The following is a 15,692-nucleotide window of genomic DNA, read 5'->3' on the forward strand; positions in this document are numbered from 1 at the left end:
CGTCCAGTCTGAAATACCACTTGATGGCCAAGCACACAGCTGATGCGAATTCTCTGCCCCCTCTTCAAAGCCAGGCGACAAAAGCACGAAGCAAGCCGATCCACTTTTCCATGTTAAGAGCATTAAAATGAGAAAAAATAATGGGACAAAAAGAAATCAAGGGACATTTAGAATAGATAAAAATATGTGATTAATTGCGAGTTAACTATGACATTAATGCGATTTATTATTTTAATCGTTTGACTGCACTAATTTAATTATGTGATTAAAGACATTAATAAATTCTCACAGTGCGTAATAAAACATTTACTTACTGCTTATACATGTGTTCAGAACATATTAAACTTGAAGGCTCATTCTTGACCAGATTTTTACTGAGGCTTTCAGCCGCACCTCATGGCCTTCATCAGCGTATATGGAATGTATTTATGAATTTAAATTGCACATTTTTTTGTTTTGTTTGTTTCTTCTTCTTTTTTTTGGGAGGGGGGTGTTAACAGATTGATGATGAAATGTTACCAGTAAATTTTTTTATTTATGCATGAAATATGTATAGTTCACTGTAATGCAAGAATGACAAGAGATTTGTCTGTGTTTGTGTTTTTGCAGACATAAACATGGCAGGCGAACCCAAGCCATACAGGCCCAAAGCCGGCTCCAAACGGCCGCTCTCAGCTGTTTATAGGTAAGATTTGCTCTCCCTGTAACATACTTCTTCACATGCAAAGCTTTCACATCCTGCTGCACCTCCCGCTGATGTAAATGTGGAGCAATATTTTGCATGCGAGGATTCATATTATGATCTCTTTTTTCTTATTCTTTTGAACCTTGAATTTCTAATTGAGTTTTTAATGCAACATTTCTTAGCCTTGATTGGAGTTTGTTTGGCACCGGCCTGTAAAGCTCAAAGGAGATGCTGTTATATAAGCTTCATTAAGCGTGACCCTGAATTTCTGCCCGTACACATCTCTGGTCACGAACCGATCAAAGCAGTGCTTGTTTACTGCAATTTAATGTGACAGAGGGACAGACATGTTTTTTTTTCTATTCACTGGGACACTTTTTTATGTTCTATGATAGTTTGTCCATTCGCAAAGTCTATATTCCCACCAATTTATTTATTTCTGAATTGTGGATGTGCATGGCACGTCTTATTTTACAAATGTATTTTGTAGTTTGTGCATTGTGTTATTATAAACCCTCATTTGCATTGTATAGCTGTCCATGAAAACAGACAGGATGTAATATGGTAATTATGGAACAGGAACCAGAGAGGCGAAAACCAAAACACCACTCTAAATTAAAATAGTAATACATTAATACTAATTAAAATTCCTCTGAGAATTTCAAAACAGCTCCTTCTTTGCTCCTCATCTCTTTATTTTATTTCTCTCCCTGAATTATAAATTAGTTGCCATCCCTAGCGTGTACTTAACATTGATTTTCCTCTCAAGGGTCTAAGAAAAAAAAAAAAGTTCTTCGACTGTATTTTCCCTCTGAAACTTTAATTTTTTTCCTTGTTGATCTCTGGTCTTTGCATGCCAGCGTGGCTTAGGCAGTGAGCTTTAGGGCCTTAACTACAGCGTGTCCGTTCCAGTCAAAACAACTTGAGTTTGATTTGCTTATTTTTGACAGATCCAAAATGTCTGGTCTTAATAAAACCCATCTCTTTCTTCTTCCCTGTCTCTCTGCGCCCTCCTTACCTTCTATCTCTCTGTTTGTCTCTTTCATAGCGGTTATGAATTTGATTACGAGTACTACAGGGATGATTTTTACACCAGGTATGTATCATTCACATTATTATTATTATTATTATTATTATTATTATTATTATTATTATTATTATTATTATTATTATTATTATTATTATCAAATTTGAGATTGAACAAGGAAACAACTGACTGCTGACAACTGACTTTTGCTAGCACATTTTATAAGTTATAGCTAGCTAATTAAGCTAACGTTAGCTTGCTAACAGATTCGGTTGCTTTTTGAAGATTTCCAGCTGACTTCAACACTCTTAAAAAAGGGGTCTTACTGTAAATATGCACTTAATAGCTATATAAATATTTTTGTGCGAAAACTCACTTGCCCCAGGCCAAATGTTAGCATCCTCACCAGTTGGTGATCCATGTTGAAGACGTAGACATTAAGAAACAGCATTGTAAGGTTAAACTTTCATTTTGTGCTAACATAAGTTTGGCTGCTTAACTTATATACTTTGTGCTTTTATTTAGAATTTTTGTTAATTTCTTCAAATAGTTTTTACTTTTGATGTTACAAGAGAAAATTAACTTATGTATTTGGCAAACGTAATGCTATCTCGGGCAACCTTATGACAGAGCTGATAACTTTACGCTAAACTCTGATAGCTTCCAGGACCAGCTTCCACACAGTTGGAAAATACAGTGGATGTGCTAGTTGTGAATGTTTTTTTTTAAATTAATTTTTCCTTTTTTTCGTAGCTTGTTACCTCACAAACAAATGTAGTTAGTTAGTGATGTGCTCCACGGCTATGGAAGTAACAGTTACTACTCCTCAGTTACTTCAGTAGTGAGCTAGTTAGCCATACATACTAACTATTGCAGGTTAAGTTAAGGCAGAAACACATTTGTTTCTCTAGTGTTTTAAGTTTCGGAAAGGCTAGAAAAAATACTCTATGTAACACAGAGAAATCCAAAGCCTTACAGACCTGGCATGCCTAGTTATGGTTGCAAAGCTATGATGGGACTGTTCAAGGAAGAGGGTTTAGCTAATGATCAATAGATTTTTGACTCCCCAACCCCTCATTAAAAGTCTCCCATGTCAGATGTAAGTCAATAACTATCCCACAGAGGTCCTTTTTAAATAGTCAACTTGTCAAAATACAGATGAAGCATGCAACTCAAACACAAACGCTGATGAAGGAGCAGTCTTGTTTTCTCTCTCATTTATCTATCAGTGATCTGACTGCTTATCTGTGGAGACATTTTCTGAATGTCAAACTTGTTGAGAGCAGTGACAGATATCTGCTGTCACCGAGAACAGTCAAAGCTGACACCTTCATTTGACATTTAGCACCCTCTTCTTTTCATCCTCTTCACATTCAAAAGATGTGAAGAGATTATTTGCATGCACGTAATGGCCTGTAGTCGTACAGAAAGAGGGATGGTGATAGATTTCATACTGTAATGTTTGTCTTTTGTTTTATGTGTGCCGTTTGAGGGAAAGAACCCAAGAGAAATCCACGGAAAATCTATCTTGAAATACAATACTGGGAACAGATAATAGGCTTTAGAAAGAGGTGATGGAGAAATAAATGGAAAAAAATATTCAACTCTAGTAGATGGTTACTTTCTGAATGCTTTAGGGCCTCTTATAAAAAGACAGTGACTTATAGAAAAAGTGTACGAAGTGTAATATAGTTTTTTTTTCTTTCCTTGAGGCTTTTTGACTACCATGGCAGAGTGCCCCCCCCACCAAGAGCTGTGATCCCCGTCAAACGCTCCAGGGTGCTCGCGCCCTCCTCCCGCCGCGGGAAGACCTCCTTCCCTATCAAAACATCCTCCTCTTCCTCCTCTTCATCCTCCAGACCTCCCTCATCCGGGCTCAAACGTACGTACAATAAGGTGCTTTTTACTTATCTTGTGTTTACACTTTGCTACTCAGATGCTCCTTTTATTTCATTTTTATTTTTCAAAAGGACACTGCCTAATTACGCTAGCGGCATTCTGTCCTTTTCAGGGCTTAATGCAAATCTCAAAACCACGGCTCTGAGTAGGGAGAAAGCAGTGGCATGATTCAGCTGTGCTACTTACGCCACTGTAAAAAAAAATATTTAATTCACTCCAGCAGCTCAGAACAAGCCACACTGCAATGTAGAGCAAAACACTAAAGCGCAAACATAAATATAATCCGAGCTTTGCGAGCAGCACCCATTTAGCAAACAGTGCTACTCCTGTCACCCAGGATCTATCTGGATCTCATTCGCTCTTCTGATTAACTGGTGATTCATTAAAATGTCCTAAATGTAATTAATGTGAGATTGGGGCCATCTCTGTGGAGCTGCGGTCAGCTGTGTTTTCCTAAACATTAGTCTCTATCTGTAGCCTGTGTAATTGGCTACAGTGTTTATCCCATTGTTGTCTGTCTAGGCCTGTGTTATCAGCACGAGCAGCTTGGTAAGGTCTGTGAGGAGGACCCAGTTGCAGTTGGTATTATAGAGAAGGGGGGGGGGGAGCCCATCTCCAATCCTCTTTTTGGACAGAGTCATTGAATTCTCTCCTCTGTCTAAGCAGTGTTTGGGAGACTAATTTGCCCCATCCGGTACTGTGAAAAGTCACAGCAAAACAATGTTAGCTTGTCCAAACTGCAGGGTGGGTTAGTGTGGGCAGTATTAAAAACAACTTGGGCTGAACAAGTGATAATTAACTCGAGGGGGGAAAAAAGAGAAATGCAGGTATCACGAGGATGGATAGATTTGTGTTTTCCACATTAAACTTTCTTTGACGCACAATGTTGATCGTCAGTTTATGAAGACAGGATTTGGCTTATTTTGTCTATTAAAGAAAGACTGAATGATGGATTCATCTTTAAGCAGTGCTCTATTTTGTAAAGTCGCAGGTGGCATTGACAATGGGACACAATCGTATTAAATATGTATCGTATTGTATGTATTTTCTAAGACCTTCATGTTGAATGTAGTGTGTAGTGTTCAGTGTGTGTTTTCTTTCTTTTACTCAACTGTCAACTCAACTCCCAAAAAGGAGCTTTTTAATAAAAGCGCCCTTTTTTTTACAAGCCCCCAAATGACAAAATATGATAGTTTTATTGTTCTGTAGTATTTTTCTTTTTTAAATTGGATTATCTTCCCCTCTGAAAGGCAACTTTTTGGAGTTCACTATCAAAAAGTCAGAATTGTTCTTAAGTGATACTGAACTGGAGATGCAGTGATTAATCAAATTATCAATTAGCTGATCAACAGAAACTAAATAGAATAATATTTTTTATAATTTAATTGTTTATTAAAAGCCACTGGTTTCAGATGCTCAAATATGAACCGTTTCTGTTTTTCTCACTTTTCTACAATACTAACCTGAATGTGATTGGGTTCAGGACAATTAATCAGGCTATTAGAGAAATTTTAAAGCATCACCATTTTTTTTCCTTACAATTTTCTGACATTGTATACACCAAACTAAATACATGTATTTACAGAGGCACAGAAGTGGTGAACATGTAAGGTTTCTTCCCACTTTTTGGTTGGTTTTGTATGAACTCCTGTGACAAAATAAGCAAGTTTTTCCACAGTGAGGTTAAGATCTCAAAATGGTTTACTGGATAGAATGATGAGGCGTCCTTGTCCTCTCAGACGATTCATAGTTTGTCAAAGTTAAATAAATAAAAATTCACCAGTATGTCATCCTAAATAATGTAACAAACCCCCCTACTTGCTCGTACTCAGACTTAAATTTTGCATTTTGTTTAGTAGGTACAGTACATCAGTGCATGAAAAAGTAATAAAGATCTAAATCAGGTTTTCTTCTATCATGTCTTTTAAACTCAAGCTCCTAGAATCATCCTAATGTTCATCTGTCTGAATTATATCATCACCAGCCCCAAAACTCTTTGTCCTCTGTGATTATCATCGAAGACTACAGTTTCTCACTATTCCCAATATAAAAAAAATGTCAGCTCATCTTGAGTTCCTAAAATTAGATCCAGTACCCATACCCTTATCTAGTAATGCTTATTAAATCACGATGGCGTTTTTGTCTTCCTTTTCTTTAACACAAGCTATTTAAAGGTGCTGTGTTGATGAAATGATGTTTGATTAGGATGTGTATGTCTCTCTGCAGCTTATGTGACTGATAGCACAAAAGGGGGAAAAAAACCTGGAGGCAGCGATAAATTAAAAACTGTTCCACACTTTCTTATCATCAAGTAAGCTGCCCAAAGCGAGCTCTGATAACATTGGAATAAGGGAGAAAGTGTGCATGTGTGTGCATTCATGGATGTTGGTGTGTCCACATGGAAGCCGGTGATACTGAGAAGGAGATAGAGACACTTTAGTGTGTCCTACCATCAAGATATCATTGTATATTCACTATTTTCTCCTTTTTTGCTCCCCTAGAAAGGTTGATGTTCTGCTTCTCTATAGCTTTAGGGTTGATGGCTGCTTAACATAACAGAATGAGATTCATTCTTGTGATTTCCAAAACACACATAACCTGTGTATTGCCTTCAGTGTGGCATTATATACTCCTTTTCTCTCTCTTTCTCATGCACACATTAATCATCCTGCTCCATCTGAAAGAAGTAACATTTTGACAAATACTATACAGTATGCATTGGATCTTACCTGGGCAGTGTTGTGTTTCAGCATGAATTCTTGTGAAAGATTAAAATGTCCTTTCAGGGAAGCTAGTTTACAGCAAGCTAATATGTCAGAAAATTCTATCAAACGCTGACATCTTCTCTAACCGTAGATGTTCATGTTTTATGCATTGGTTTAGCTCATACATGTATAATGGTGCACATACATAGGAGGGAATCTGCATTGTGATGTGTTGTGGGTGTAAATATACATCAAAGAAACTAACTTAAAGAGCTGCATGCAGACATGATAGCAGACAGGTAATGTTTGAGTCTGTGCATGTCTCCCGCCTCTGATTATCCGGCTGCAGCTTTACAGGAACTTGTGGGTTTGTTTACCGAGCGCTCATCCATCCTCTTTACAGCCCTGACACAATCTGAAAGGTGTCAAAGAGAATTTTATGATTTCTTCTCAACTTCTGGTGTCTGTTTTTCCCTTCCTCTCAAAGGATGACACGTTTCAGCTGCCGAGGGTTAAGGAATAAGATTATCTTATTATTTTTATGGTCTAAATTTAATCTGCTCAGTTCAAGCTGCTAAGGACTACACACGTGTTCTAGTAACCGTGAGACAGGCCAGATTGAATTAATAGTAACATCCTTCAGATAATTTTCTTTTATTATTAGCATATAAACTTTGGCATGATACAGTTATTCATTTACCAAAAGTTCATATATCTATTGTAGATTGTGCACTGAGTGTAAGACAAAGCAGAAAGAAGATTATTATTCAGCAAATTATTCATGAGGCAGTAAACAGAAGCTGTGGGAGGGTGATTCTGCCCCCTGTTTCTCATGCGGCAATGATGAGGCAATGATCAGGCGTAGTTGGAATGTGTGTATGAAATTAAAAAAAATGCAAGTGAAACATGTGATACGTGTGTTTTGTAATCTAGTTTAGTGTCCTGTACGCAAGTGTCGAGCATCAAAGTGAGATTTCAGTCTTTCTTTAAATATCCTGGATTAACAGACCGCAAAATAACCTTTAGCAAGGCAAAAGTAAATGATAATGACTTCATGACTCCTGACAATGAAAACGACTATATATAGAGAAGTAATAACAGACTGTAAATAAATTCAATGGTGCCATAATTTCCATGAAAATCGTAAGGATTATAACTTTAAGATGCAACACTTTCACCTGATGAATACAATATGCACTAACCAAGCAGGTTATATCCTATAGTGTAAACAATCTCCACGTTTTATGTAATCACCTAATGCCAACTGAAAGGTAGCATACAGTTTGTTCAGATGTTGGCATTATTAAGAATAACTTGAGCAACACTGCACAGCATGGTGGGCGTAAGCTGTACACTAATCTTCAAATTGAAAGCAGCAAGTCCACATTTTCAGCAGGGAAACTTTACAGTCGGCCAGATGGAGATGTTCTTCCCTGAGGAGGAACGTGTGATTCAGAGTGATGACATGATATCCAAAACTAAGAGCATTAACAGATGACAGCATGCCGTCTGAGATAAAACTTTATGAAGCAGCTTTATTAAAATGAGTGCACACAGAAAATCAGGACAAACTCAACTTAAAGTAACTATAGATCTGTTTCTGTCCCTCAGCAGTGAAGACGGACCAGCTTCAGACTATTAAACGGGAGCTCACTCAGATCAAGTTGAAGATCGACTCTTTGCTGGGACGCCTGGAGAAGATCGAGAAGCAGCAGAGAGCCGAGTCAGGTAAGAAGCAGACAGACGAATCAGAGCTAGCCGGGAGAGAAAGGGAAAGGACACCAACCACAGAGGGAGGGAAATTAAGAGCAAACGCTGGCCATAAGTCTTCATGACATTGTGCGAGATAAGAGCAGTAGAGCTCTCTGTCATAACAGCAGACAGGTGTCAACACCACGCTGGCTCAGTTTATATGGGAGGTCTTTAAAGATGCCCTACACTGAAGGACAGCCAGAATCTAGCTCACTGTGACGGTCATTTAGACTTAATGCAATGGTTTAGAAAAACACCAGGCATGTTTGCAATGCGTTATTCTCTTTTGTCTGTGATTCCAAGTGAGAATAAAACCTAACTAGAACAAACGATGACAAATCCAAAGTTTTCTGGTTAGAAGGAAAGGTTGTTTGTATCGAGCAGCTAGAGGCATGCAAAAATGTTTAAAAGGCCATAAATTGCTAAAAGGGCCAGTTGCCATGGTCATCTACCATACAAATGTCTTTTTAATTGCGCAAAATCTTTATTGCTTGACATATTTGATTTCTCCCATCTGTATTTGAATATCACTTGGGGCTGTGATTTTGTAATCAATTAGAAAAACACCGGGTAGCCAGTGCAGGGAGGAAATGTGGTCTTCTTGCTTTGGCTCAGTAAAAACAGGGGAGCTTGGAATTTGCTGTGACCAGGATAGACAAAAGCATTGAACCATAGATTTCATGTGTTTATCTATATAAGCTTAAGCTGAAAAGATGATTGATGATTTCCTTAGGAAAATACATTATGCATTCTTGCAACTTTATGTGGTATATTTTGCCCACAGCAATAACTTTCATTTCCTTTTTATGCATTTAATCAAATTTAGCCTTTAACTCCCTGTTGTTTTGTTTTTAACTAAAGAACAAAAATGCCATGATAATGGTGTAATTTATTATGGGTATTAATAAAAAAAATTTAGGCGATTGAATACAAAGTCAATGGAAAGAGAAGAGGTTGCCTGTTGCCATGCTAAATTGGCGCAAATTCACACAAAGACACATCCGTGCAAAATAAAAACAGGGTTTACACTTTACTTGAAGGTATCTACATAAGAGTCACGTGACACTGTCATGAACGCTGTCATAAACATTATAATCAAGTCAAAAACGTTTATGACCTAACGCTTCTTTTAGTCAGTGTCATTCGGTTTTTGGCATGACAAGTTAGGGTTAGGATTAGGGTTCATGTGTTCATGACAGTGTCATGTCACTCTTATGTAGATGCCTTCAAGTAAAGTGTTAGCAAAAAAGGTCATAAACGTACAGATGAATAAAAAGAGAGTTCTGATCAAACACAGAAACCTTTCCACAGACACGGTTGTTGTGTTAGTTGCTTACAGCTAACATGCAGTTACAGGTAACTTGGCTGTTTAGAGCAAATAAATACAAACTGTCAAATTAATATGAATGACACGACATGAAAATGTTCTTCTCTTTTTGTCGGAACACACCTAGCTAATAGTTTTTCTAAGTGCACTTTTATCCCCCAAAATTGTAGCATTTTAGTGGAATTCCAAGAATTTGGGCATTTCTTAGTATTGAGCACTAACACCTTGTCTATACAGCAAAAGGAGCAGTAGCAACTGCAGTCCTTCATCCATGTCTACACTTTAATCAATCATGTATGGGTTAAGTGGAAACCTAATGCTATGCTTTTGATTGCAGTTGTGCTCGTATAGCTTGTGTGAAATTCAAGAATTCAGCAGCTGGTGTAGACATCTGCATTGGTTAAAATAAGAGTGTCTGTTGAGGTCGAACCACTTCTGTTCAGCTGAGGGTATGGAGCAGCACAGCCTCTAGGGATCGCTAGTGGGGGCACAGAATTTGAAAACCGAAAAAGGCAGCCAAGTAGCTTTTCTACTGCTGTGTGAACTAAAGAAAAAAATTCTTCAACAACAACTTCTTTCTCACTCAGAAGCTCAGAGAAAGTACGAGGACAACTGTGATTCCCTGCATGAGGAGTCTGTGTCCGAGACGGCCGAAAACTCTGTGGAGGAGGTTGGCGAGGGGGTGCTGGACATGGAGGCAGGAGAGATGACCGATGGCGGCGAGGACGACTACGACGAGGAGGGCAGCCACCATCTGGTAAGAGAAACGTCTTGACAGGCCTGACGGGAGGGAGAGAGCAGGGCACTTTGGGAGATCTCAAGTGGGCAGACAGTCTTTGCTCTCCGAGAGTTAATTTTCCAGAATTATTCATGGCCACAGATCTAAGAGAGCGGGGCTTCACATGAGTGAATGGTGAGAGTGCGTGGACTGACAGTTCCTCCCTGTCGACCCCTGCTCAAACTGTGCCGGCGAGGCTCTTCACAGGCCCTCACACAGCCCAGGCGCGCACACACACACACACACACACACAGGATATAATTAAAGCAGATGGCTCAAGAGACAAAGAGCAGCATTTTTAAGATCAAATCTGCATGGACTGGTATGATCCAAATGTTCTTCAAAACTTGCCATTTTAGGCGTGTAGCTTGCTAGCTCGACGTTTGTTGTTGTTTCCCGAAGAGAACGGAGTTAGACAGCTGCAACACACGTTGCCGGAAATGAATTGTCATCGATCCAGACTAACAAATATCCCATCCAAGGCTGCAATTAACTTTGAGACACCTACAGAAATGATGTTTCCAATGGAACAAATGGGCTGAAAGATGTTTGAGTTGAACTAAATGAACCTGTCTGATGAAGGCCGTCTGTTGTTTTTCTTTGAAAAGAATGTAGTTTTCTTCCATTTTGTGCTTTGAATAATAAAACCGTGTCACTGAAGCGTTCATATTATACAGAGAGTTTAAACATTATTTCCCTTTTTTCCCCCCCAGAAAGTAAACCATATGGCCACGTTTTATTTCAGTCCACACAGTTTTTCGAATTGAAGCTCGATCGAGATTAAATTATTATTCTTGCGTTCATCTGCGTTCAGTTGTGCAGGGGGGCCATGCTTTTGACCATGCTTTCTCTATTATGCTATATTTATTAGCCATTAGGCCGGTGAGCATGGCCAGGCTATCCTTGATGAAAGCTTGGTGCCCACGCTAATGGAAGACATTATTTTTCAGAGACATGGTGGAGGAGATTTATTTGTTTCCTGAAGGTCACATTGATCACAGATGGTGATAATGTACCACAAAGACTGTTCTCGCAGGTTGGCATGGCTGCTCATCTTATCAGCAATGACCTTTTAGAAAAGATTAAATACAACCTGTGTGCTCAGTTTAAAACGCTACATCGTATTCATGATTTTAACTTCCTCTCTCTCCTTTTCAGATAGAGAACCATGCATCGGATGTTGACAACTGAGATCAGGTAAGGTTTAATCCATTACAGCATCTGTGTAGTTGTTGTACAAGACTGCTAAAGGTCCTGGTCTTTATTAAAGGCCTTACAACGGTCCTCATTAAAAGCTGTAAACACTGAACTGTGTCTTGAGCATCTCTAAACATTCGTTAATCATCTCCTAAGTCACAAGCTCGATGACATTTAGAAGACCAGTTCCACTGAAGGGCAGCTAATGCCGAATTCAACAGAGGGAGCAATAATGGCATTACAATGGGCCAGAACTGCCCATAAACAACATTGATCTAATTGAATTGTGTGGAAGGAGGTATGAATGGCGAGGCCTAAGGTAAAGAGTTCCCTGCCTCTCGCCTCTGAGGGTGTGGGTAATGATGCAGCCACATCATCAGTTGGCTCGCTGCTGGCTGGCTCGCCGTAACGCGGGTGCTTAGCTGTGTTTATGAGTCGCACACTGTTGATGTAACGTAGAGTTAAGCTGTCTTCTTTTCTGATTTAATGTGAGTGTTTGGACAAATGTGTTTATTTTAAATATTCTTAGTTGTAATCTACTCAGTTAAAGTTTAGTCTTAGTCATGCATTTTTAATGTTTATGGTTTTTAAGCTGTCACCATCTTTAAACTGCACAGTTGCCATGGTTACAGGTCTTGTTCTAGTCTATTGAATTGGCAAAAAGGGCACTGTGCACCTGTTTAAACCAAACTGAAATAGTTCACAGAAATGTGGTAATAGACTCATTCCCCCAAACTTCACATTCATTCCTAAACTCTGGCAGCTTGAACATAGATGGTTATTTCACTGCCATTCATGCTCACTTGGCATTTTTGCAGCTACTGTACCTGCTTATTAATTTGCTTGTTCACTAATATATTATTCTCTGTTCAGGTTTAGCTTGAACAGATAGTTTGACATTTCTGGAAATACATTTATTTGCTTTCCTGCCGACAGTTAGATGAGAAGATCAATACCACTGTCAAGTCTGTTCACTGAATACGAAGCTAGAGCCAGCAGGCAATTAGCTTAGCATAAATATGAAGCAGAGGGAAATGGGTACCCTTACTGTCCAAAGTTAAGAGGTGCTCACCAGCACCTCTAAAGTTCACAAATAAACATGTTTGATAATGTGTCTTATCCAAATGAAAACCAATGTGTAAAAACTGAAGCTCTGATTTTATGGAGGACTACAAAGTGAAACTATTTCTTTTTCTCTAACTCTCTGACAGAAAGCCAATAGGTGTATTTCCCAAAACGTTGAATTATTCTTTAAAGTGGCCACTGCTGTCGTAAATATTTTATCTTTATGGTGCTTTATTGCCCACTATAGATAACTGAGTAAATGTTACCGAGAAGTCATATAGTCGTAACGAATATTTTGCTCAGACAGAAAATAATTAATTTACAATAAGGGAATACGTTAACAGATGCATCATTGCATTTCAAGTGTTGCATAAGGTAACTTAGCCTCCGTTGGATGTATTGTGAGCTAAACCAGGTAACAAAGTCATCACTGTCACTTTATCAGGAGCCAGAGCCAAAGTAGTAATAACTTATATTGCACATCTCACGAAACCCAAGAATGCTTTACACAAGTATAGGGGCACAAGGGAAAAGAAAATAGTAGGCCAACACAAACAGACTAAAAGGAATAAAACGTCCGTGCATAATGGAAGGGGGGCGTAATTTATTGTCGGCTACTGGCATACAACCACATCAGCCATTGTAAGTAATTTTATGAAGAAATCGATATTTCGGGGACGTTGTTGAATCATTTACAATCCTGTAATTGTCTCCATCTGTTAAAAGCCCCACCGAGATTGACTCGGTTTCGCCCATTGTCTTTCACTTTCCCTTTCAGCTGTTCTTCATTTAATTTCTTTCTTTTCTGTGATTTTCTGCCCTGCCCCAGTACGAGCCATAACTACAGCAGATAACTTCTAAAATAAAATAAAAATACAATTAGGCCGATATAAAGAAATCGCCTGCTACCTTTTTAACTGGCTGGACACAATAACACAGGCTTTTTCGGTGTTACACAAAAATCTGTGACCCTTCAGAATGTGTGCTCTGTAGCGCCATTTACCTGCTATACATCATTTTGTGACTTTGCGGGAAAAATTACAGTTTCGGAAACATTTAAAAGTTACATATAGGAACTTTTAAAGACAGAATTCACAGCTAACCCCACTCCTTTTTCCCCCATCTGCCTGTGCAGGTGTATGGTGGTCCCAGTTCTATCCACCTCTTAAGAAACCACGTTACACTTCAGTTTTCCATTTCCTTTCCATATGTCTGCCTTGTTGTGCTTGCAGGCCCACCAAGAATAGAAAATTACAGTGAGAAGAACCTCAATAAGTCATGTCCAGAAGGATTAGAGAGGCAGCTTTGGCTACCAGCAAATATTTCTGCACTTCCCAAGATATTTCTGAGGCCATTCAAAATGGACAAGCTTTAAAACTCAGCCTAATCCTCATCAGATTTACAGCATTATAAATAGCCAACATGTTTGAAAAGGAGACCTAGTCCTTTTAATGTGTTTTCATCAGTTTTCTCCTTTATCACTTCAGGATGAGGCAGCAGACACCCCTGGTCAGTGGTATTAGAATTCATCATCACCTTCAAGAGACAGAACAGGATCTCTGAGGGATCAAGACTTTCATTCTGGACTGTAAGTTGTGTTCAAGTGATGCTGAATCACATTTAGATGCCCAACTGTGAAGCACAAACCAAATGCAATGTGCTCTCTAAAGAAAATGTATTCAAGACCCATTTTAATTCATTGGCCTGAGTTCACCTCATGGATAGTCTGCAACTTATTTATTCATTGCAAGAGGCTAACCACATCATGTGCGAATCCTGTTCCTGAAAAAAATAAAAAAGAAGGGAATGAAATGAACGCTTTTATTCAGATCAATAAATTGAATTACATGTTTTTTTTACATGTGTTTGCAATGTACAATTTACAATGTTTTTCAATGAATTTCTGTTGTTGCTCAAAAATGAAATGACTAAAAAACAGTCAGAACAATCTGCGATCGCAGTATGACATTCACAAAATGAAACATCGGTGCCGTCTGGTTCGGATTTGACTCAAGCATAAGCCAGTAGCTGTGAGCACAACTTTATTCAGCTTTATCCATTTATCACACAAATGCCCTGTGGGGCCGTTCCATCATATATTCCAACACCTGCCAAGTTTCAGAAGCAGAAAGGGCTTCCTGTGGTAGAGAGCCAACATTGGCACATGCCTCCTGCCAGGGAGCAGTGCTCCAACGTCGCTACTCCCTGCTCAGCCTGTGTATCCCAACATGCAATGCTGCTGTTCAGGAGCCAATGCCCTTTCTCTTTCTCCTCTACTATCTGCCTCTGGATTCTGCATTGATTCTGTCTTATGTAGGCAAGAGAGCAAGGCAAGGTTTTTTAAATTATATATTGAGATGCCTTGATTTTATCTAAGGATGTGATTCAGATTGCTTACATCTCTAAATAAATATGGAATAATCTGATATGACACAATGGCTAATGCTGCCTTAACACAACCTAAATAACATATTACTCTTTTAATAAGTTACCCATAAAAGTCAATAATAAAGTGAAGTGCAAACTGTGTTGAGATGAAGCTGAACTAGCCAGCATTGGATTTTTAATTAACCTGATTATAAATACATTGCAAAGTGAACCAACCAGTGACTGGATGTCAGCATGTTCTACTGTCAATTATTCTCTTCATGTTTGCCCATTTCCCCCCCGAATATGTAACGAAATAAATTCACTCCAAACAATGACACAGGTATGCTTGTTGTCTCAAGATTTTAATCTTCCTTTAAAGCCAATCCTCAGAAAGAGATAGGTGTTGGGAACTGCAGCGTGTGTGTGTGTGTGTGTGTGTGTGTGTGTGTGTGTGTGTGTGTGTGTGTGTGTGTGTGTGTGTGTGTGTGTGTGTGTGTGTGTGTGTGTGTGTGTGTGTGTGTGTGTGTGTGTGTGTGTGTGTGTGTGTGTGTGTGTGTGTGTGTGTGTGTGTGTGTGTGTGTGTGTGTGTGTGGGGATTGGTCCGTTGCAACAATTGGGATGACGTGTATATCAGCTGGCACACCCGGTATGTATTAGCTGTAGATCGAGGTTGTCTGCATAAACTGCAGGAGCTAGCAAGGCTAGTGGGCTAACAACAACATTAATCAAAGCTGTAAATTACACAGCGTCTTATCAAACACTTTATTAGGCTCATTAACCTGTAGCGTTGTCCTTGCATTCACTGCAGCCAAGCGACATCTCTCGTCTCTGCTGCTTGTATGACTTCACTACGGTGTTGAACTCTCTTTTGCTTCAATTCACACACT

At 39.0% G+C, this 15,692-nt stretch overlaps 1 protein-coding gene across 7 annotated transcripts in view; it reads left to right on the forward strand.

Annotated features, from left to right (window-relative positions):
• The window catches only part of LOC120552159 (RNA-binding Raly-like protein), a 101,938-nt gene extending 86,798 nt beyond the window's left edge, over window positions 1-15,140 (forward strand). For 4 of the 7 annotated variants that reach the window (XM_039789941.1, XM_039789942.1, XM_039789944.1 and 1 more), the window contains 7 exons: window positions 610-685; window positions 1,734-1,781; window positions 3,425-3,594; window positions 7,928-8,044; window positions 9,983-10,152; window positions 11,332-11,370; window positions 13,923-15,140. In XM_039789941.1, the coding sequence (XP_039645875.1) occupies window positions 610-685; window positions 1,734-1,781; window positions 3,425-3,594; window positions 7,928-8,044; window positions 9,983-10,152; window positions 11,332-11,364 (614 nt within the window). In that variant the 3' untranslated portion in view covers window positions 11,365-11,370; window positions 13,923-15,140. The remainder of the gene's footprint in view (window positions 1-609; window positions 686-1,733; window positions 1,782-3,424; window positions 3,595-7,927; window positions 8,045-9,982; window positions 10,153-11,331; window positions 11,371-13,922) is intronic. The other 3 variants (XM_039789939.1, XM_039789938.1, XM_039789940.1) reach the window with 3 other exon arrangements.
• Window positions 15,141-15,692: the final 552 nt, after the last annotated feature.

Source organism: Perca fluviatilis, chromosome 22 (genome assembly GCF_010015445.1).
Source record: "Perca fluviatilis chromosome 22, GENO_Pfluv_1.0, whole genome shotgun sequence".
Taxonomy (NCBI): Eukaryota; Metazoa; Chordata; class Actinopteri; order Perciformes; family Percidae; genus Perca; species Perca fluviatilis.